We start from the raw sequence: 21,928 nt of genomic DNA, 5'->3' as shown, positions 1-21,928 counted from the left end.
AGTCCAGGGGCTGGGGTTGAAGCTCAGTGGTAGAGTGCTTGCCTAGCATGTATGAGGCCCTGGGTTTGATCCCCAGCACCACATAAAACTAAATAAACAAAATAAAGGTATTGTGTCCATCTACAACTAAAAATATTTTAAAAAAAAGTTCAAGGCCAGCCTCAGCAATTTAGCAAGACCCTAAGTAATTTAGCAAGAGCCTGTCTCAAAATAAAACATTTTTCAAAGGGCTAGGGATATGGCTCAGTGGTTAACCACCCCTGGGTTCAATCCCCAGTGTGTGTGTGTGTATGAGTGTGTGTGTGTGTGTGTGTGTGTGTATTTTTCCTGTTACATGCTACAACATGGAAGGAACTAGAAGACATTGTGCTAAGTAAAATAAGCTGAACACAAATACTTAGGAATCCACTTATATTCTAACACTGAATCTAGGCAGTCAGGTTCTTTATCCCACAAATTTGAGGAATGAAATCCACGGATGTGAGGGTGAGATCAAAGTAACTGGATTTATTTGTGTAATAGAAAGAAAGCCTAGCTCCCTGAGGGGGTGGGCAGGAGGTATCTGTTGCCTTGGGGGTTTTTAAAGGTGTGTCTGAGGCCCCAGTGTAGATGATCAGTGGGGTGAGGGATGCAGCATGAACCAATCAAGCTCTCTAAGCTCTGAGTTTCATCAGCCAATCAGAAGTGCATAATTTCAATCCTTATTTACATAATTAAGAGGATGGGTCTCGAGTGGTTTTGGAAGGAGAAGGCATTTCGGTATGGGTGTGCTAGGGGTGAAGGGAGGGGCAAGCAAGGAAGGGCTGCTGGGGCTGCAGCTGTGGGGAACAGGAACAAGCACCCCACCTCAGAAGGAGGCACTGTGGTTAGGGCTGGCAGGGAGCAGCAGGTCGCAGGTGTCTTTCAGACCCGTGTTCCCTTCCCTCCTGTCCTCCAAAGGCTCTGATCCTATCTGCCTGTGGGAGACCCACCTTCCTGCCTCAACATGAGATACTGGGAGCAGTCAAAATAGGAGTGACAGACTGGAGTAGGGGGCTTGCCTGAGACTGGGGACAGGGGAGGAGGGGCCCGGAGTTTCAGTTTTACAAGATGAAAAGCATTATGGGGATGGATAGAGGTGATGGTACACTTACAGTGGTAATTCTTACGTGTATTTCACTATAATTTTAAAAATTAAAAGAAAAAAAAAAAGAATTATCCAGTCCAAGATATCAATAGTACCAAATTTGGGAAACCCTGAACTGGAAGGTCTCTGCTCTCTGGCTTCTAGTCCCCTGGAAGATAGGATTATGTAGTAATTTTGGCAGATAGATAAGGACCTGGTTTATATTTCAGAGAAGTGGTTCTCACCCTTTTCGCAGAGGTTGTCTTTTCTCTTCTTCTTTTTTTTTCCCCCTGGTACTGGGGATTGAACCCAGGGGTATTCTACCACTGAACCACTGAGGTATATCCCCTGCCCTTTTATTTTTCTCTTTTCAGTCAGGGTCTCACAAAGTTGCAGAGGTGACCTTGAACTTGTGATCCTCCTACCTCAGCCTCCTGAGCCGCTGGGATTATAGGCATATGTCACTATGCCCAGCTTGTTGCAGAATCCTTTAAGACCAGGACTTCTCTAAATTTCCCCTAATTGTCTAAATTTCACCTGCAGGTCTTAAGAGACCTAATGCCCGGGACACATCAGACCTCTGGGGTAGGACCCAGACATCTGGAGGTTTAAAAACTCTGTAGGTGATTCCAGTGTGAGCTGAGGTGGAGAATAGTCACCCGATGGAGGCAGATCAACTTGGGTTTGAAACTTATTTCCATGTCTAATCCCCCGTGTGACCTGCAGCCTCTGAGCCTCTGATTCCTGTCTGCACAATGGAGTGCACTGTATTTACTGTGGAGCATTAATGCGAAGGTTCAGAGCAGTGTGTGCACGAGCTGCTTGAAATGGAACTGGGCACATGGCTCTCAGGACATGTTGGGTACTCAAGCATCCACAGAGTCAATGATGGCGTGGCATTGAGGCCTCTGCAGAAGCGGGTTGGTCTCCCTCGGATCTGTACCCTGCCCTGCTAACACTCAATTTCCTGCATCTTCCCCAGGTCACAATGAAGGCCGAGGCTCTGGATGGGCTGCCAAAGGGACCACACAGGGCTGGAATCAGAGAGTGCGAGAAAGGCAGGTGTCGGAGCCGAACAGGACCCAGCTGAGCCAGGACTTGGGTGGGGGCACCCTGGCTATCGACACACTGCCGGATAACAGGACCAGGGTGGTGGTGAGTGCTGATTAACGTGGAATGGGAGGGAAGTGTCTGTGGGGTCTCTCCAGATGCCCCACATGCACTGATCTGACAAGCAGCACACATATCACCAGGATCAGCCCTGGAGATTGGAGTGGAGACGGAGGGATGGGGGTGGGGTGGAGATGGAAGCAGAGCCCAGACGGGTCCTAACATCCCAGCATCTCAGAGCTTGATAGTCTGCCTACCTCCTCTAGGACCCAGGGAGGTAAAGAGACTTGCTCCAGATGCACAGCCTAGTAACAGGGTTCCTGACACAGGATTCTTCCATAACCCAGGGCAGAAAAAGCCGAAGGTGGTATTAATAGTTACATCTCAGCTTTCAGTTCAAGTCCTTCCCACCCCCATTTCTGCCCCATCTACAGATAGTGGGGCCCTCAAAGGTTCATGGCTGCAGAGACACAGTCTGTTCAACCTAAGGGTGGGACACACTGCCGTGGGCTGGAGAGAAAGCAGTTAGGCTACAGTTCCAGGACAGAACCTGCTGGGGAGGGGCCAGGGAGCAAGCCCTCCTCACAGCTCTCTGGAAAACTAAGCATCTCTTTCTTCCAGCAAATCTAGAATCGCTATTTTCTGGGAATGTGTGTGTCAGTGGGTGTGTGTTTGCATGTGTGTCTGAGGGGCTTTGTGTATTATGTACATGATCGTGTGTCTAGTGTTTATGTGTCTATGATAAGTGTGAGGGTGAGAGCATGAGTGTGCCCAGGCAGCGAAGAGGGTGGAGGCTCAGGATACAGAAAAACTGAAATGAGAAGTTGTGGTGTAAGTCTGTAATCCTAGCAACTCAGGAGGCTGAGGCAGGAGGAGCGAAAGTTCAAGGCCAGCACTCAGCAATTTAGCAAGGCCCCAAGCAATTTAGCAAGACTTTTGTCTCAAAATAAAAAATAAAAAGGGCTGGGGATGTGGCTCAGTGAGTAAGCATCCCTGATTCAATCCTCAGTACCAATAAATGAATAAATAAATAAATCATCAAGAAGATGCAGTTCTCAGCATATGCTTCTTTATTTTATGTTTTAAAAACAATTTTCTTAAAGAAAAACCTGCAGATAGTAAAAAAGTTCAACTAGGAGGCAGGAGTATCATTTGAGCCCAAGAGTTCAGGGCTGGCCTGGGCAGCACGAGACCCCTGTTCAAAAGAAAGAAGGAAAACAGTGCTAGAAACCTAAAACAAACAGAGCAGCCCCACCAGCCCCTACCTCAGACCACACTGCCCACCGTCCTCAGCAGGTGCCTTGCCAGCTGTCCTACAGGCGTCCACCTCTGTCTTTGCAAAGACTTTGCTTGTACTGCCCCTCTGGGTAGGTCAGTGTTAGGTCCCTGGGCTGCCTTTCATGGTGGATGAAGATTTGGCTTTCATATTCCCCCCATCCCCCAGCATTGCTGTGCTCCCTCTCTGAATCTTTTTGTTCAATCCTGTCTTGTTATTATCATTTGAATCCTGTTCACACCTGATCCAAGCAGGGTCATGTCCTTTTCCTGTACAATTTTCATTCTTCCTGGGACCCTGCTATGTCCCGCGCCCTTGGTTTCCCATGCTTACCTCTGGTGTCTTCTTACACATTATCCTTTGACTTCAAATATAATTCTCCGTGTGGCCAAACCTGTCAGTTCTTTTTTTTTTTTTTTTTGCCTCCTAGAAACCTCTTTCCTGGCGTCTGTTCTGACCTGGACGAGCTGTTCACTTGCCCCCCAGTTACCATCCCCGGGCCTCCTTCTCTCATTTGTCTGTGTCCTGTGTCAGATTCCCTGTTGGGAATTTCCTTGACCTTGTGTCTTCTCTTTCCTGCTTCACCCTCTTGGCTATTTAGTTTCCTAAACTAAACAAAAGAGAGGTTGCACAGGAGGGAAGAAATTCTCTTGAGAACTTGCAGGTCTGAAAATGCCTTATTCTGTGCTCTCATTTGATCGATGGTTCTACTGAACATAGACTTCTAGATTAAAAATAGTTTTCTGGGGCTGGGGATGTGGCTCAAGCAGTAGCGCGCTCGCCTGGCATGCATGCGGCCTGGGTTCAATCTTCAGCACCACATACAATAAAGATGTTGAGTCCGCCGAAAACTAAAAAAATAAATATTAAAATTCTCTCTCTCTCTCTTAAAAAAATAATTTTCTGTCTCAAGTTTGACAGCATCTCACCATTGTCTTCTTGCTTCTGATGTCACTGTGGAGAGGTTTGGTGTCATTCTTGTTCCTGATCTTTGTATTGACCTTGGGAAACTTTCAGGGTGTCCCCATAACCCCAGTCTTCTGAAAGTGCCGGGGCTGCCCACTTTGGCTCTTTCCTTCACCACACTGGACATTGGTAGACTGTTTCAATCTGGAGACTTACATTCCTCAGTTCTGGAAATTTCTTTTCTGCTTTCTTTCTTTGATAGTTTTTCCCGCCCATATTCTCTTTTTTTCCTAGACATCAGTTTCTGGATGTCATTCTTGAATTTTCTTCTGTCTTCTATTATCTCCTTTGCATTTTTTTTGTTGTTTATTGGTTAGTTTGATTGTTATTATTATTGTTTCATGTTCGGGGGATTGTTTTCATCCTTATTTTTATAAAGTATTGTTTTTATTCCCTACATCATAGTTTTAATTTCTAAGAGCTCTATTATTTTCGGATAATTTTCTCTTAAGAAAGCTTCTTGTTCTTATGTCATGGATGAAATATCATCTCTGAGAATATTTAAAAAGTTATGAATTTTTTTTTCCTGTTCTCCGTATTGTTTCTATTACTGGTTTTTCCTTCTATCTTGGGCTCTCAGATGGCTTCACACCACCACTGATCCTATCTTTATTTAAAATTTTGATATTGTGCTCATCAAGGTATCATCAGTTTTTGTCAGTAATTTTGATTTTTAAAATATCATATTAAAATGTTTCTTTTCTTGATTCCCCAGCTTTCTGGCACCACCTTGAATATTGCACCTCACTTATCTCACCCCCGTACCGGCCCTCGAGGACACATCCCCATTCACTTCCCATTCTGCCCTGTCCTCTAGGTCCTGCAGAACCAAGGAGCAGGTCAGGTATGGTGGAACTCTGAAACCAACAGCCAGGCCAGAAGTGGTCCCTGAGGTGGGGACTTCTGACCCCTCATTCTCTACCCTACAGCTTTGTTGGGTCTTTGGGTAAATTACTGATATCTGTTCAAGGTCAGACACGATGGTCAGAAGGTCTACATATGTCTCGGTGTGCAAAGAGGACCTTCCAGAAGAGAGTCCCAGAGACGCAGCTTTCTGGAAGGACTCCCCAGTTGGTGTTCAAAAAAGGCAGTGGTTCCTTTAGGAGCCAGTATGGAGTCAATAATGCCAGGGCTTAAAAAACAAAACAACACACATTCTTGGGCTCCACCCTGGACAGAACGGAGCCTGGCAATTTGTTTCTTTGCAAGTTCCCCATGTGGGGCTGGAGATGTGGCTCAGTGATAGAGAGTCCTTGCCTAGCATGTGTGAGGCTCTGGGTTCAACCTCTGGCACTGCAAAAAATAAAATAAAATGTTTCCCCTGTCATATATAAATTAAAAAATTTTCATTAAAAAAAAAAAGTTTCCCATGTGATTCTGATGATCATCAATCTGTAAGATTTCAAACCAACTAGTTGACAGATGGATGGCCAGAACATGGGGCTTTCTCAAGAGCCATGTGGCTGTACTTGAGCAGGCAACTTTCACCCCTCCAGGGTTTTGTGACCCTCCCGCAGCCACACATCAAGAGTCCACACATAAGAGCAAGGCCACCTAGGAGAAGACTCTTCCTTGGCCTTTCTCATTGTCCCCTGTTTTGCCTGAGAGATGAAGGATCAGACTTTGAGAGGTAATTTGTCTGGAAGAGAGTTCTGACTCATGTCAGGAAACCTCAAGCCAGATGAAACTACCTGGATAAATATAAACCCTGGCACTTAGGGGTAGAGGTAGTTGGGAGAGAGGCGGTTCAGAAAGTTCCTGAGGGAAGACTTGGGGCTGCTCAGTGCCTGTGGCTGGGGTGATTCAGGGGTATGGAGTGGCTACCAAGGACAGAGGTGGGCAGCAGCTGTATTAACGGAAACCCATAGAGACCTGGAGGCCAGGGCCAGGGCTCTGGGGATCCTGTAGGCTATTTCTTGGCTGGGCCACAGCTGAGGGGCTTGTGTCCCCTTTCAGGTAGTTTTCTAGAAACCAGAGGGGTCCAGGAGGTGGACAAGATGGTGAAGAGACTTGAACCCCTGTCCTAGAAGGAATGGCAGAAAGTACTTGCGGGGCCTGGGATTGTGGCTCAGTGGTAGAGCGCTCGCCTAGCATGCACAAGGCACTGGGTTTGATCCTCAGCACCACATAAATGTAAACTAAAGATATTGTATCTACCTAAACTTAAAAATAAATATTAAAAAAAAGAAAATATTTGGGACACTTAGCTGGCTATAGAGAAGGCTCTAGCAAGATGTGGCTGTTTTCTTCTTTTCTCTCTTTTTCCTCCCTTTCCCCCTTCTTTCTTTATTTCCTTGAGCCCAGGGCCTTGCCCATGCATGCAAGGCCAGCACTCTACCCCTGAGCTGCACCCCCTGCCCAGTGTGACTGTTTTCTAATGGCTTCAGGGCTGCAACTGGGGAAAAAAAAAAAAAGAATTCATTTTCCTCCACGTCACTGCTAACCTCCTGAGCTGAATTATCTACTGATTTGTTTGTACTGGTTGTCTTCCCCACCCCCTAACATAAGCACCTTGAGCTGTTCTATCACCATGGTCATTGCCTGGCCCAGGGCAGGTGGTCCTCTAAGGGAACAAAGGAAGGAGGGATTGGACTTCTCCATCCCCAGAGGTCTCCAAAACCATGGTTGTTGAAGAGAAGAGTGGTCCCTGGGGTGGACTATTGCATTCTGGCTTCTAAGGACCTCAGCTCTACTGACTCTTGGATTTTTCATCAAGACCATAAGAGAACATTGGTGTTTATATATAAGAAAGTTTGTGTGACTGGGTGGCCCTGTGCCAGGGCCCCCAGGGGACCTGCATTCATTCCTTAGTCTACTATGAGCCCTTAGGCCTTGCCCAGAGCAGTGTTCAACTGAGGATGCTTGTGATCCCGCAGCAAAGCCAGTCCTCACCCCCAACCTGGGGAACAGGCACCTTGGCCTCAGTGGAGCCCAGTGAAGGCTTCCAGAGACCCCTGCTTCTCATGAATCTCTAGGAGCTCAGCTGCCCTGGGGCCTAAGGAAATCTGCTTTACATCATGGCTTGGTGGCAAAGGATGGGAAACACAAGGCCAGGGTGTGGGAAGTGAATATCATAACAAGTTCGCCTTGGTCTTTTCCAAAGTTTCCTTGGGTTTCAACAGGAAAACACTTCCACTGACCATCTGTCTCCCAGCTTGGTTTGTGCCGCAGCAACCTGGCTCTAGGTACTTTTGCTCTGGGGTCATCTGAAGGGGCTGCCATTCCCTTTGCCTCATGTGTAGTCAGTTTTTCATCGCTGTGACAAGATACCTGAGAAAAATAGTGTAGAGGAGCAAAGATTCATTTTGGCTTACAGTTTCAGAGATTTTAGTCTGTGATTGGCTGGCTTTATTACTCTAGGGCTGTAGTAAGGCAGAACGTCATGGCAAAAGCTGCTTACCTCATGGTAGTCAGGAAGCAGAAGAGAGAGAGAAGAAGGGATCAGGGATACTGCCTTTCACTAGATCCCACCTCCTCCCAGTAGTCCATTCAGCTATATCCATGGACGAGGGTAGAGCCCTTATGATTCCACCACTTCCCAAAGGCCTCACCTCTGAACACTGCTGCGTTGGAGACCAGGCCTTCAACACATGAGCCTTTGGGGGACATTCCAAATCCAATCTACCTTCCCTACACCCACCCAGGGGCACCTCAGAATACCCTCCTGGCTGTGAGCTGCTGTTTTGGCTCCTCTGTCCCAGTGACCCCTGCTCGGCCACTCTGCCCAGCACTCCTGCCTGGCCACCTCCCCACGAAGCTTCTTCCAACTCAGAACCTCTTGCTTTGGAGGCCTGGAGGCGTCCAGGCTGCACTCTATCTTCAGGATAAGCTGGCGGCTCTGAGGACCCTGGTCGGGCCATCTCCTCCATACGTTTTCCTCTCCTCTACACCACATCCCAGCAGAAATAGGATTCTTGTCCAGATTCAGGAAATTCAGGATTTTCCACCTAGACCAATTTGAGCCTCTGGGAACCCCGGGATTTTTTTTTTTTAGTAGTTGGGGAAGCCATTGTGAAGTTAGAGACTCTGATGTTCTCTCTTATTCCTCAAGAGATTGGCAGAGAAGAAAGGAGGCCTTGGATGAAGTTTCTCTTCCAACCCGGCATTTCCACGTCCTTTCTTGGTTCCAGGCTTTCTTGGTTCCATGGTTCATGTCTGGGACCAGGCTTTAGGAGGAACCAAGCGTCCCCCCACTTTCACACTATAATGAGGAGATTTCCTCCTCTCACCCCAATATTCCCCTGGCTCAGCTTCCAGAAATTCTGTCTCCTCTCTGGCTCAGGCAAAACTTCTGAGCTCCTGCATCCTGATGGCAGGCCCGGAATGCAGAGGGGCCAATGGTGAGGCGGGCACCCTGTCATTCCAGGACAGTGGGCAGGGAGACAGACAAATACGCATGGTGCCTGCTTGGTTTCCGTAAAACTTCCAAAAAAGGCAGTTCCCTGTGGAAGGCCTCCAGGACCCCTCCGAGCACCCCGACTGATGGCAGAGCCTGGGAAGGAGGGCAGACAGGCCCGCAGAGAGCAAGCAATGCTCCCTCATTCCAGTGTGCTCAGGGCAAGGAATGAGGGGGACAAGGACAGGAGACCTCTGAGAATGTGCATGGCAGGAGGAGGGAGGGAAAAGTCACGAGCTATACTTTGGAGAGACAAGATAAGAGGTTTTGTGAGAAGAAAGGGAGTCCAGCCATCCCGCCTCCAGTGCTGTGGAAAGAGCCCGTCAGTCCTGGCCCTGGATCTTGGTCCTGACACATACCAGCTGCGTGGCCTTGGGACTCTCGTGAGCCCTTGCCAGCTCCCAGCTTCCCAAATAGGAGTGGCCAATGCTGATCTCCTGGACTGAGACTCAAGAACAAAATGCAAGGCTCAAGATGGCTCTCAGTCCAGGTGGGTTCCCCCCAACTCCCACCCACTCCCCCCCCCCCAGCCCTGGGCTATGTCTTCCCTCAGGTCCCTCTTGTTGACTCTTTTCCATTTTCCTTGAGGTCCTTCCTTTCTTTCTCTTTCTTTTCTGTTGAAGTGAGATTTATGTTAAAAAAAATTATATTTTATTTTGAGACAGAGTCTCTCTGTGTTGTTCTATCTGGCTTTGAACACATGGGCCCAAGCGATCTTCCTGCCTCAGCCTCCCCAGTGCTGGGATGTTAGCATGTGCCACTGCATCCGGCTTAAAATTAGCCCTTTTGAAATGAACAAGCTGGTGGTCTTTAATACATACAAAATGTGCAGACACCCTCTTCATCTGGTTCCAAAATATTTTCGCCACCCCAAAAGGAATCCTGGGTCCATTAAACAGTTTTCTCCTCCCACATCCTGCCCTGGCAACTGCCAATCTGTATTCTAAGATTTGTCTATCTGAATGTCCATATTTGCCAAAATTCATTTGTTGAAGTAAAATTCCCAATGTTCAAATAAATAATACCTGTGTATATGGTATATGAATGGAATCTTACAATATATGTCCAGACCTTTTGTGTCTGGTTTCTTTCTCTTAGCATAATGTTTTTGAAGTTCATCCATTTTATGACTGAATAATATTCCATTGTGTGGCTATGCCGTAATTTGTTTATCAGTTCACTTATTGATGGACATTTGGGCTGTTTCCACCTTTGGCTATTGTGAATAGTGCCAAAAAGCATATTCTTTGAGTACAAGTTTGGAGGCTGAAAGTCTAAGAGCAGGTGGCCACATCTGGTGAGGGCGTCATGGTGCTGCATCATAGAAGGGCAGCTGGGAACGGTGGCATGTACCTGTAATCCCTGTGGCTCAGGAGGCTGAGGCAGGAGGTTTGTGAGTTTCAAGCCAGCCTGAGCAACTTTGCAAGGCTCTAAGCAACTCATTGAGACCTTGTCTCAAAATAAAAAATAAAAGGGGCTGGGGATGTGGCTCAGTGGTTAAGTACCCTGGGTTCAATCTCCAGTACACCCCCCCACCCTCCCCCCCAAAAAAGAACAGAACAAAACAGAAGGGCCAGCAGCTGTGTGTAAAAGAGAGAAAACAAGAGGGACAGCCTCACTTCAGAAGGCCCCCCTCTGTGTTAACGGATAATTAATAAGAGGAGCATTAATCCCTTCTAAGGACCTAATCACCCCACTCTCAACATTGTCACACTGGGGACCACATTTCAATGTGAGTTTCAGAGGTGAGAGAAAAATAATAGCAACAGGTGATGTTCAAGAAGCCCTTCCTGAGTGCCAGCTTCGTTCTACGACTTTACATTTAACCCACACAAATACCTCCTTATTGCCTCTCAATCTAGAACAGAGAGGTGAAGTTGCCTTCCCAAGGTCACATAGCCAATGAGTGCCAGAGTCTGTACAGGAACCCAGGTGTCTCTGCATTTGGAGTCTCTGCTCTTCACCACCATTTCCTTCAAGAACAAAAATGAGTGATGTTTTACTGCACAGTGTACTTTTGTTTGAATTAATTAATTAATTTCTGTGGTGCTGGAGATTGAACCCAGGGGCTCACACGGAGCTACATCCCAATCCTTTTTATTTTTTCTTTTGAGACAGGATTTTGCTAAATTGCCATGGCTGGCCTTGAACTTGCAATTCTCCCACCTCAGCCTCCCAATTCACTGGGATTGTACATGGAGGCCCTGGGATTATAGGTGTGTGCCACTACGCCTGGCTCTCTTTTAGATCCATCCGTGCTTGTCAGACTTTACTCTGTGTAAGAGTCCTGGGAATCCTCTTCAGATGCAGATCCTGAGTCAGCAGGTTTGGGGTGACCCAGAATCTGCATTTATAACAAGCTTCTGAATAACGCAATGCCGCTGGTTCTCAGGCATACTTTGGGTAACAGGGATCTAGAACACATTCTCATTGGTCTTGTAAGGCCTTATGGAACTGTAGTGGCATAAGTCCCTCCCCCGCAACCAGACATCTCAGCAGCACTTCCTGGGTAGAACCCAGCTGCCTGCAGTACCATCCTGACAAGCCTGGCTGGCCAAGCTCTCCAGCAAGCCCTGCAGGATACCCTTGGTCGCTTGCCCCAGCGTCTCCACCTGCCAGTTGGCTGCAGGTGATGGGCTGGTTGTGACAGCTCAGCCAGAGCTCCTGTTCAGAAACGTCTTGAACTCAGCCAAGGTAAATGCAGCCCCGCTGTCAGAAACCAAGTGCCTGGCATGCCTCCAGGTGCAAATAATTGAAGCAGAAGGGACACTGTACCAGCAGACAGACGTTTAGGATGGAGAGGGAATTGTTTTGAAGAGCAGCCTCCACAATCGAGCTGTTTGCTGGAAAGGTCCAACAAAATCGTTGTAATAGTTTCCACTTACCAAGCGCCTACTGTGGTCCAGGCAGTGGGTTAAGAGCTTTATGTTGATATGTTTCATCTAATCCTCTCCAGAACGCTGCAAGAAGGTTACTGATGAGAGGGCTGAAGCTCAGGGAGGGGGTTATGCTTGGCACCAATTTATGTAATGGAGTCAGTTTTTGAACTTGACTCCACAGCCCATGCACTTGATCCTAGAGCAATGTTTGCACATTGTACTCACAGAAACTGAGGGGATCCCAGAGGTGCTTCATGGGCTGCTGTGGGGTGGAGGGTGGTGGAGAAGGAGGTAGCACAGCAGGCTGGCCCCAGACCTTTTTTTCTTTCCCCCGACTGGCTGTAATTTGATGTGGCTTATGTGCTGAGATGCTCTGAAAGATTAGTTGGAGGAAAGGATTGTACAGACAGAAATGTTTGAAATCCACAATCTGCTGCCTCCTTAAATGAGTGTGGACTGTAGACCACAGCTTCAGGTGCTTGTGTTAAAGTACCCCACTTTACTTTGGTGGACTTGCCAAGAGGTCTGGCTTGTGTTGACCTTTCTCTTTTATTTTTTATTTTATTTATTTATTTTTTGTACCAGGGATTGAACCCAGGGATGCTAAACCACTGAGCCACATCCCCAGCCCTTTTTATTTTTTATTTTGAGACAGAGCCTTGCTAAGTTGCTTAAGGCCTCGCTAAGCTACAGAGGCTGGCTTTGAACTTGAGATCTTCCTGCCTCAGCTTCCTGAGCTGCCGGGATCACAGGTGTGCACCACCATGCTTGTCTGCTGACCCTCTTTTTAAATGAGAGATCATCCCATCAAGTCTACTAGCCAAGGCTTCTAGCTTCCAGTAACAGTGCTTACAGCTATAGTAACAGACAGCTCACGTGTGGTCATGGGCTGTAGATGGTGGGAATCCCTCAGGCAGGGTCTTTGCCAGGCACAGCCTCACTTTTTTTTTTAAGTGCTGGAGATGGAACCCAGGACCTTCCACATGCTAGGCAAGGGCTCTATTTTATTTTGTAACAAGGTCACACTAGGTTGCCTAGACTGGCATGGATCTTGTGATCCTCCTGCCTCAGCCTCCTGAATAGCTGGGATTACAGGCGTGCACAGACATACTCTGCACCTACATACTTTTAAGGACACACACAATATGCATATGGTGAACAAGCCCTGGGATTGACTGGCCTGAAGAGACTGAGTAGGGCTTTGTATTAATTAGGATACAAGGTTCGGCTGTATAACAAATGCCCAATTGACAAGGCACTTAGACACAAAGAAATCTATTCTGCTCTCACATGTAAGTGTGAGCAGAAGTAAGCAAGGGAGGACGTGTCATCTCATGGTGTTGGGGACCCAGTTTCCTGTTTCGTGCTCCACTCTCTGCAACATGTGCCTTCCATTTGCGGTCTAGGATGGCTGTTTCAGTTCCCACCATCACATCTGCATCCCATCCAGGCAAGGAGAAGACACTTGGTTCCTATTAAGGGCAATCATTCTGCTCATCTTCCATTGATCAGATGTATAGTCACGTAGCCACACCTAGCTGTAAGGAGAGCTGGGAATATAGTCTGACCTGGGGCCTTGTGCCTAGCTAAACAGTGAGCTTCTGCTACCGAAGGAAGAAGGGGGAACTGGTTATTGGGAGACAATTATTAGTCTCTGCCATGATTGACTTCCTCCATCAATACTTCTGGGGAAGGTGGCAACATAAACAGGGGCCTATGATGGCAGGCAATGGGGAAGTGTCCCCAAGATTGGTGGATTCCAAACCATGGGAGTCTTTTCCCCAGTGGTCAATCAAGAAACCAGCAGTGATTGACTTGTAAAAGAAAAACACGGTAGTCACAAAATTGCCTGGAAAAGGCTTCCCCCCAAGATTTGGTTCCTCACTTTTCTCTTCCCATCCAGACTCTTGCTGTCTTTAACTGATGAAGGACAGCTTGTGTCCCCTTGGAAGTTCTGAAGAACATAAGTGAAACTGTTCTATTTAAGGGCCCTCTGGTTTCCAGGAGCCACCAGGGGTGTCTCATAGAGAAAGGGTAGAGAAGGTGCAAAGACCTGACATAGGACAGAACAGTCAGGCCCCAGGGAACCTGGACATCCACGGGGCTCAGGGCTGCCCTCTCTGCCTCGCCAGGTTCCCCCTCGGTTCTCATCTCTTCTCATCCCTTCATCGTGTATTTACTGAAGTCAGAAGCACATAAGGTTTTTTTGCCCCTCTGTGGACCAGTGTCTTCAGCAGTCAGCTCAAAACAACAGTGTCAGCTCCTGAGCCTCCACGGCCTTTCCAACTCAGCTTTAAGGCCTCTGGCTTCTTGTTGGCTCAAGTGCATCTTCCCTGGGGAGGAATTTGATTGGCTCAGGATGCACAAGCCACAGATTGTAGGCTTCCAATAGATGGGCTGTCTTTGAATCACGTGATCACCGATGTCCAATCAGCCTGGCTGAGGAAGCGCAGGTTCCTGTGGGAGGGAATGGTGGGTGTGGTCACTCCACCTACCAGTTGGTGGGGAGCCGATGTCCTTGTGGTAAAACATACCTGGCACCAGGACACCATTTAAAGTATGATGCCCACCTGGGAATCTTTGTGAGCAGGGCTTCATACAACACTGATCTCCCAGGAGCATCACAAATTCTATACTAAGAGGACTGGTTCCAGAAAGCCCTGGGTGAATGGGGACAGCTTTAATCACATCATTGATGCTCAGCTCTGAGAAACCTGAACACCGTCTAGTTTCATAAAGAACTTGGACAGAGACAACTGATGCAGGCAATGGAGGACCTCACCCCCACCCAAGTCTCTTACCTTTTATTCTACAAGCCCAGAAGGTTGGCAGAATTTTACCTCCCTGGGCATGGGACAGGTTGGAGGACACTGGCCAGATAATCAAGCCCTTGCACAGCTTTGCCTCCAGAAAGTGAAAAACATCCCCAGTCTTTATTATTTTTTATTTGAGACAGAGGCTCACTAAATTGCTGAGGCTGCCCTTGAACTTGCAATCCTCTTGCCTCTGCCTCCTGAGTCACTGGGATTTCAAGTGTGCACTACCACCCCGCTTACCAATTGGTAAGGGACTGATGCTGCCCAGCTATAGTGTTCCCAAGGCAGTAGCTATGACTCCAGAGGGGACAGGTAACCCAGGCCCAGCCATCCTGAGGTAAACAGGTTTCTTCAGTGTCTGGGAAATTGTGTACTCCCCCTGCCTTGCTGTCTATGAACCAGGATATGTGTCTGCCATCTTGTGGTTACAAGGGGACCAGCCCTAGAGGAAGCCCATGCTGAGAAAGGCAGAGAAGAAAAACTGGCAGAACTTGGCCTTGATGATCCCCAAGCCACATTCCCAATCAACTTTCATCATGGCCCGGGTCACCTTACTTCTACCCCTCCTTCCTAACTGAACTGTGATTCCCCAGGTCCTGGAAGATGTGGGTTGGTCACATGCTGGCCCCTCTGGAGGCTTGGTCAGATTGAATGAGGGAAAAGGGATTCTCCCTTTTCAACCTGAACGAGGAGGCAGGCAGGCTGCCTCGGCTTCCACAGGCAGCCCTCTTTGGACCATGGGGCAGTCCCACTCAAGATGGCACCCTGATGACATGAGAGTCATCCATGTGCCACACCTGCTGCCCCAAACTGGACTCTCGGTCACTTGGTCTAGCTCACTGCCTTTGTGCCAAAGCTGGGTCCACCAGGGCTCCTATTCTTTGTGCCTGAAAGCATCTCTCTCCTGGTGTCACTTCCTTGGAGAAGAGCTCACAGAATTGGAGTTGCCCTCCTGTTCAGGGTGTCCCAGCTGTGGGAACGCCATGTGTGTGCTTGGATTCCAAGAGGAGGCAGCTGGTTCCTTCCCAAGTGGCTTTTGTCTCATCTGCCATCAGAGATGGATGAAGGTGTTGTGCTTGCCGTCCCACACTCTGTGTTCTCAACATGGCTGTGGCATCATCGGCTTTGAGACCCTTGTCATTCAGCTCATTTAGCAAGCAGGTCCTGAACCAGGTATCAAGGTGCAGAGGTGACTGTGCCATGGTCCCTGAATTTCCTCCTTCATAAAGAACCCGCGAGTGTCCTCCTGGTGCGAGATTTTAACCCATGTATGAAAAGTGGCCTAAGTCGCCTTCCAGTGTGGCACCTGCTTAAAGACCTGAGAGACAGTGGACAGGGCAAAGGTCATTGCTTTATGACACTGACTGGTTTCAGTTATATGATCCTGGGCTTTAGTTTCCCCACTTAGAAAATGGGACTAATATTAGTGCTCACCTCCCAGGGCTGCAGGCAGCAGGGACCGTAAAATGCCTGGCTCACTGCCACCCCTGGGGCTGTAAAGGCCTGCATGGCTTCTCCTCGAACCCCCCAACTACCCCATGGCTTGGTCCTTGACTGTGTGCCCCGAGTGACCCCTCTCCCAGCCACTCCTCCTTCCAGGATGCAGTTTGCCCTCCAACCCATCACCACGTAGTGTCCCTTGGCCAGTGCTCTAAATAGATACAGCTCCTCGCAGCCCTGTCCTGGAGTGATCAAAATCACCCTGCGCTGGAAGAGGTGTCTGGGGGTGTGTTTGGGACCTGAGGCAGATTCTGCATGGTGCTGCAGCCCTCCCCCTGGAAGGCCAGCTCCACCTGGTACCTTTTTGTTTGTTTGGTACTAGGGGTTGAACCCGGGGTGCTCTACCCCTGAGCTATACCCCCCGCCCTTTTAATTTTTTTTTTCTTGAGAAGGGTCTCATTAAGTTGTCTAGGCTGGTCTTGAACTTGCAATCCTCTTGACTCAATCTCTCAAGTAGCCGGGATTACAGGCGTGCACCACCATGCCTGGCTGGCACTTGGTACTTTTGAATCCTGGAGTAGTCTTAGCCTCATTCTGCCTGGCCTGGTCCTTGGGTATGGAGGCCCTTGGTCTCCCTGGGATCTGCTGACCATTGGAAAGACTCTCAACCTGGGAGTTCGCTGTGGTTTGGATATGATTTGTGGGTGTCCCTGAGGGCTTCATGTGTTGAAAATTTAATCCTCACTGTGAGCTATTAAGAGAATGGTAACCTAATCCGACTATAAAGGAGCAGGGCCACTAGGGGTTGATTAGGAGTGGAGAAGGCCACAAAGGAGGAGTCCCCATGAATGAATACTGCTAGCTTTAGAAGAGGGAGAGAACGTAGGGGCTATGGACGGACACACACACACACACACACACACACACACACACCTACCCCCTGTATCTGCCTTGTGATACCCTATGTCACCTTGGTACTCAGATAGCAAGATGGCCATCATCAGGAGCAGCCTTTCAACTTTGTTCAGACCATGAGCCAAAATAATCCTCTTTTAGTTAAAACTCACCCAGCTGGTGTGTCATTGGCAATAGCAAGTGGACTAAGAGAGGAGGCAGCTCCTTGGATTCTGACTCCTTGAGTCCAAATGGATGCAAACTTGGCATCAGTTAAGAGGTGCCATTGGAGGGCTCCTTGGGAACTGAAAAATGAACCCAAGGATCCCCCAGACATCAGAGCTGGGACACGCAGCACATGACTTCTCAGCAGAGCAGCAACAACAGGTTGTGGACCAGACCATTTGTCCTCACATGACAGAGGACTCAGAGCAGCGGGTCAGCTAGAGGCATTGCTGTATCCTTTTCCTGTGCGTCTTAGGGGAGGCAGCAAGAGATGAGTCAGCGTCTGTTTGGGCTTCGCTGCTGTAGAGCATGGCGTCTGTCCCAGGGTCTGGGTATCTGAAGGTTTGGGGAAGCTCCTACCCTTGGAGTCCAGGAAGCAGGATGAGTGCAGCCAGCCCCTTTCCCAGCACTGGCCTGCGCAGGCTCCCAGGAGGGAACTGAGTCCAGTTGGCTTCCAGTGTGGGGCCCTGAGCAGCACCTGCTCCCCATCTGCTGCCTCCTGCTGCTTGGTAACTTGAGCCTGTCATTGACTAGAACACCTGGTAGCAGCAATAAAGCAAGCAAAGGATGAGCAGCAGGCTTTCCAGGGACCTAAACTTCATGGCCATTCTTTGCTCTGCAAATCCTCCGGCCAAGCACCTGCCCTGTGCTGAAGTGCCCTGGGCGAAGAAGGGCCCTGTCCTTAGTGAACTTCATCTATGGGACAGGCAGACATGGAGATGACCGATAGAAAAGCCACGTCAGTCATCACTAGTGTGCAAGACATGAAGGATTAAGATTTTAGATGCTCAGGGTGTGATGGGAGTTACAAGGGACATAGGGAAGCCCCTGTGAGGAAGTAAGTGACCCTGAGCTGAGGCTTGATGGACGAGGAAGACTCAGCTACTAAATGGGGTTGGGGCAGCGGTTTCAAGGACAGGAGGCACGAAGGCCTTGGGAAAGACAAGGGCTTGGTGATTTCTGGAACTGAGGCCTGGAGTATGGAGAGCAGGGAGCCAGGAGGTGCTGGGCAGGGGCCAGACCACCAGGCATCAGGAAGGATTGGTCTGTATGTAACAGGCGAATTTAAGGGACTTAAGCATCCTTCTAGCATGTCTTCAAAGGACGCTTTTTTTTTTTTTTTTTTTTTGCTGGTTACATGGCTGCTTGATACAAAAATCAATTTTCTGTTTGTAGAGAAGAAAAGGGAATGGATGTTGGATAGACGGTGGCCAGAGTGCCCCACAGGGACACGTAGGCTGTGGTAAAGGGCAGGACCTTAGATCTGAGTGCAGCTTGGGAGCCACAGAATGTTCTAAGCAGGGGAGTGATGTGCAGTGAGGAAAGGCTGCAGGACTGAGCCGCAGGGGCACACACAACTGGGCACGTGCATTAGTTCTGTGGGGCTGCCATGACAGGTTACCCCGAATTTGGTGGCTTAAACTATAGAAATTTATTCTGGAGAGTGGAAGCCAGAAATCAAGATGTGAGCAAAACCATGCTGCCCCTGAAGGAAACCCTTTCCTTGTCTCTTTCTGGCTCCTGGCAATCCTCAGCATTCCTTGGTTTATGATCTGCCATCACGTGGCCTTCTTCCCTGTGTCTCTGTAACTATGTCCAAATCACCCTCTTTTTCTAATTTTCATTTTTTTTTTTTTATAAAGACATCACTTGTTGAATTGAGATCCCACCTGAACTTAGTGTGACTGCATTGTTACTTGATCTTTACTCTATTTCTAAAAATGACCATAGTCAGATGAGGGGCTTAGGACTTGGATATATCTTTTTGGGGAACACAATTTAAATACCCCATGGCGTGCAAGGATTCAAGTGCTACCTAGATGCTGGCTTCACTAAATTGAGCCACTGGTTTCCCCTTCACCCATGCATCATAGAAAAGTAGCCCAGGATTTAGGGAGGCAAACTTTACCCAGTTGCTGAACATTGGTCCCTCCCTGGCCCCAGTCTCTTCTTCTTCTCTCAAAAGAAGGCAAAAAGAAGAGCATGGGCTTCTGGAACAAGGTCTCAGTTCATGGGGTACATACTTCTTGAGCACCGAGTATCTGAGAACTTTGAGCCATGGGCACAGAAGTGATAACCCTCCCAGTGTGTCAGGGTCTCATAATTAAGGCAGAAAAAGACATTTTTTGGGGGGGAAGGGTAATTGAACCCAAGGGTGCTTTACCACTGAACCACGTCCCCAATTCTTTTTATTTTTTTATTTTGAGACAGGGTCTTGTTAAATTACTGAATTTGGACTTTAACTTGTACTCTGCCTTGCCTCAGCCTCCCAAGTCACTGGGATTACAAGTGTTCACTAACACTCAGCTCACTCATTGGTTTTTCTTCTGTCAATTATGTTTTTGTTTTGTTTTGCTTTGCTTTGTTTAGTACCAGGGATTGAACCCAAGGGCACTTTGGCACTTTACCACTGAGCCACATCGTTGGCCCTTTTTACTTTTTTTATTTTGAGATAGGGTTTCACTAAGTTGCTTAGGGCCTCCTAAGTTGCTAAGGCTGGCCTTGAACTCGCAATCCTCCTGCCTCAGCCTCCTGAATCACTAGATTACAGGCATGAGCCACCATACCCATCAGAAACAGACATTTAAGTGGTTTCTTTAAAATTGTAGGCTAACTGGTGCCCCGTAATAAACTGCTTTTTGTGTGTGTGTGGTACTGGGCCTAACACATGCTAGGCAAGTGCTCAATCACTGAGCTACATAAGTTTTTTAAGTTACTGCCCAATGAGTTACGTTTTTATTTGAACTGGAGGCTAGGGCAGGAGGTGAGCTGTAGCCACAGCTATGACAGGTTGTCCCAGCTGAACATAAACTGGCTTCAGAGTTGGGGGTTTGCAGACTGTCAGATGCATAGTGTTGTCCAGGGCCCCTGTAAATTTTTTGCTTTGAGGACAAATATAATAAAAAACTACTCAGCTGCAAATCTCAGGAGGCAGGTTGGGCATCAGCAGATCCACTTTGGTACGCCTGTCTTTGCATAGGTTGGAGAACATAGACTTGGCAGGTGATTTTTGGTATCTTTTGTTTTGTTTCTTTTTTTTTTCCTAAGTATTGTACGATTTTTTAATACCTTTATTTTATTTTTATGTGATGCTGAGGATCGAGCCCAGTACCTCACGTATGCCAGGCAAGCGCTCTATCTCTGAGCCACAACCCCAGCCCTTCCTTTGCTTTTGGTTGAGGTGTGGCTGCCCACCAGAGATTGGTGGGGATGGGAGAGATTGAGCCCTAGAGGGAAGAAGAGGGCTATGCGGGGGCAGAAGTTGCTGTTTCTTCAGGGAGGCTGTGATCCCTGGCATAAGATGGCTTTGGTGCAGTGGGCAGAGCTGGAGAGCAGTGCATCTTCCTCTGGGCACCCTCCTGGAACCTCAGGGTTGGCAGCTGTGGCAGCAATAGGAAGCAGCATTCTGGCACGGGCACTTGCCCTCACCCTGGGGTGGTGGCACCAGGAGGGCTTCCTTAGGGGCTTCATGGGTAGAGTCCATTAACCCAATAAGTCTGGGCCCATGTGACAATTGAAAATAGCAGACACGATTCACCCCTGATCACCAAAAATGTTGGATGATGATTTGCAAGGGTTGGAGGTCATCCCTGGGCAGATAAGGTCAGAAGGTCAATAAGAAGTGATGTTTAAGCTGAGCACTAAAGAAACAGGAATCCGCCGTGAGGAGAATACAGGGGCTGTGATTCTTCCTGTGAGGTGGCCTGAGACTGTCAGAGGAGTTCAGTCTGGTTGGTGGGTGCCCAGGGGTGCCTGGGGGCATGAGAGAAATGAAGCCAGAGAGAAGGGGGGTTGGCTCAGGCTGACACTTCACATGCCAGGCTCAGAGGTTCGCATTTTACCCCAAATCCAGTATCTCTGGGGAGCCCCGATAGCTGTGGGCAAAGTGATGTGACTTCTAGAGCATTTGAGATAAGCTTGACTCCGTTCCCGGGTTGGCCAAGGGGTGGACCATCTAGAGGCAGGAGGGGAGTGGCACAGAGGCGGTGGGAACACCCCACTGCACCCCACGTCTCTTTACTCATTTTCCCCAGCCTGCCCGACCCCTGGTGACCAAGTGTGACACTTGGCAGAAGAGCAGAGTCTGCCTCCCAGCGGGTGAAGAATGCAGGAGTCCCTGGTTCCTGCTGGACCTGGGGCAAGAGCTGGCTGGGCAGCTGGCAGCTTGGCAGGGATGACGTTGTTTGCTCTGCTGTGTCTGCAGCCACTGCGGCTGGGCAGCCTGATTAATGACCCATGGTGCCCAGGGCATCTCTGCGGTGGCTGCCAATGGAACCTGCCCGCCGTGCCTCCTGGCCACCTGGCCTCCTATGTAGGTGCTCCTGGGCCAGCTCCAGGAAGTGATGATGTTGCTCTGCTCCCTGGATCTTCCACTCTTCTCCAGCCTCCTGTAAACCCTGGCCCCAAATGCTCCCCTGGGGGAGAGACTACAGAGAGGACCCACCCCACTTCAGTCTGCCTCCTTCCATATTTGATTCCCCTCAGGCACACAAGAGAGACTCAAAATTATGACTCAAAGGATTCTGTGCTGCTTCTCTCCTCATTAACAACCCTCTGGTGCTGGGCACAGTGGCCACGCTGTCATCCCAGTGGCTCTAGAGGCTGAGGCAGGAGGATCTCAAGTTCAAAGCCAAACTTGACAGCTTAGTGAAGCCCTAAGTAACTCAGGGAGACCCTGTCAGTGGGGAGCCACAGTGCTTTACCATGCCTTCCAGTTCTGATGCACTGCGGGGGTCTGAAAGATCACTGTTGTCTGGCCGGGACTCGGTCTTTTCCCCTGCTCGGATAGCAAGGGCAGTCTTCTGAGTAGGCACACCCCTG

General features: G+C 48.7%; 1 protein-coding gene across 1 annotated transcript in view; it reads left to right on the top strand.

Annotated features, from left to right (window-relative positions):
• The window catches only part of Plxdc1 (plexin domain containing 1), a 62,577-nt gene that overhangs the window by 6,711 nt on the left and 33,938 nt on the right, over positions 1–21,928 (top strand). The window contains exon 2 of the mRNA XM_071603178.1: positions 2,088–2,260. Coding sequence (XP_071459279.1) covers positions 2,088–2,260 — 173 coding nt within the window. The remainder of the gene's footprint in view (positions 1–2,087; positions 2,261–21,928) is intronic.

This window comes from Marmota flaviventris, chromosome 17, assembly GCF_047511675.1.
Source record: "Marmota flaviventris isolate mMarFla1 chromosome 17, mMarFla1.hap1, whole genome shotgun sequence".
Lineage (NCBI taxonomy): Eukaryota > Metazoa > Chordata > Mammalia > Rodentia > Sciuridae > Marmota > Marmota flaviventris.
Note: the sequence above shows the minus strand (reverse complement) of the source record. Positions and strands in the feature narration are given on the sequence as shown.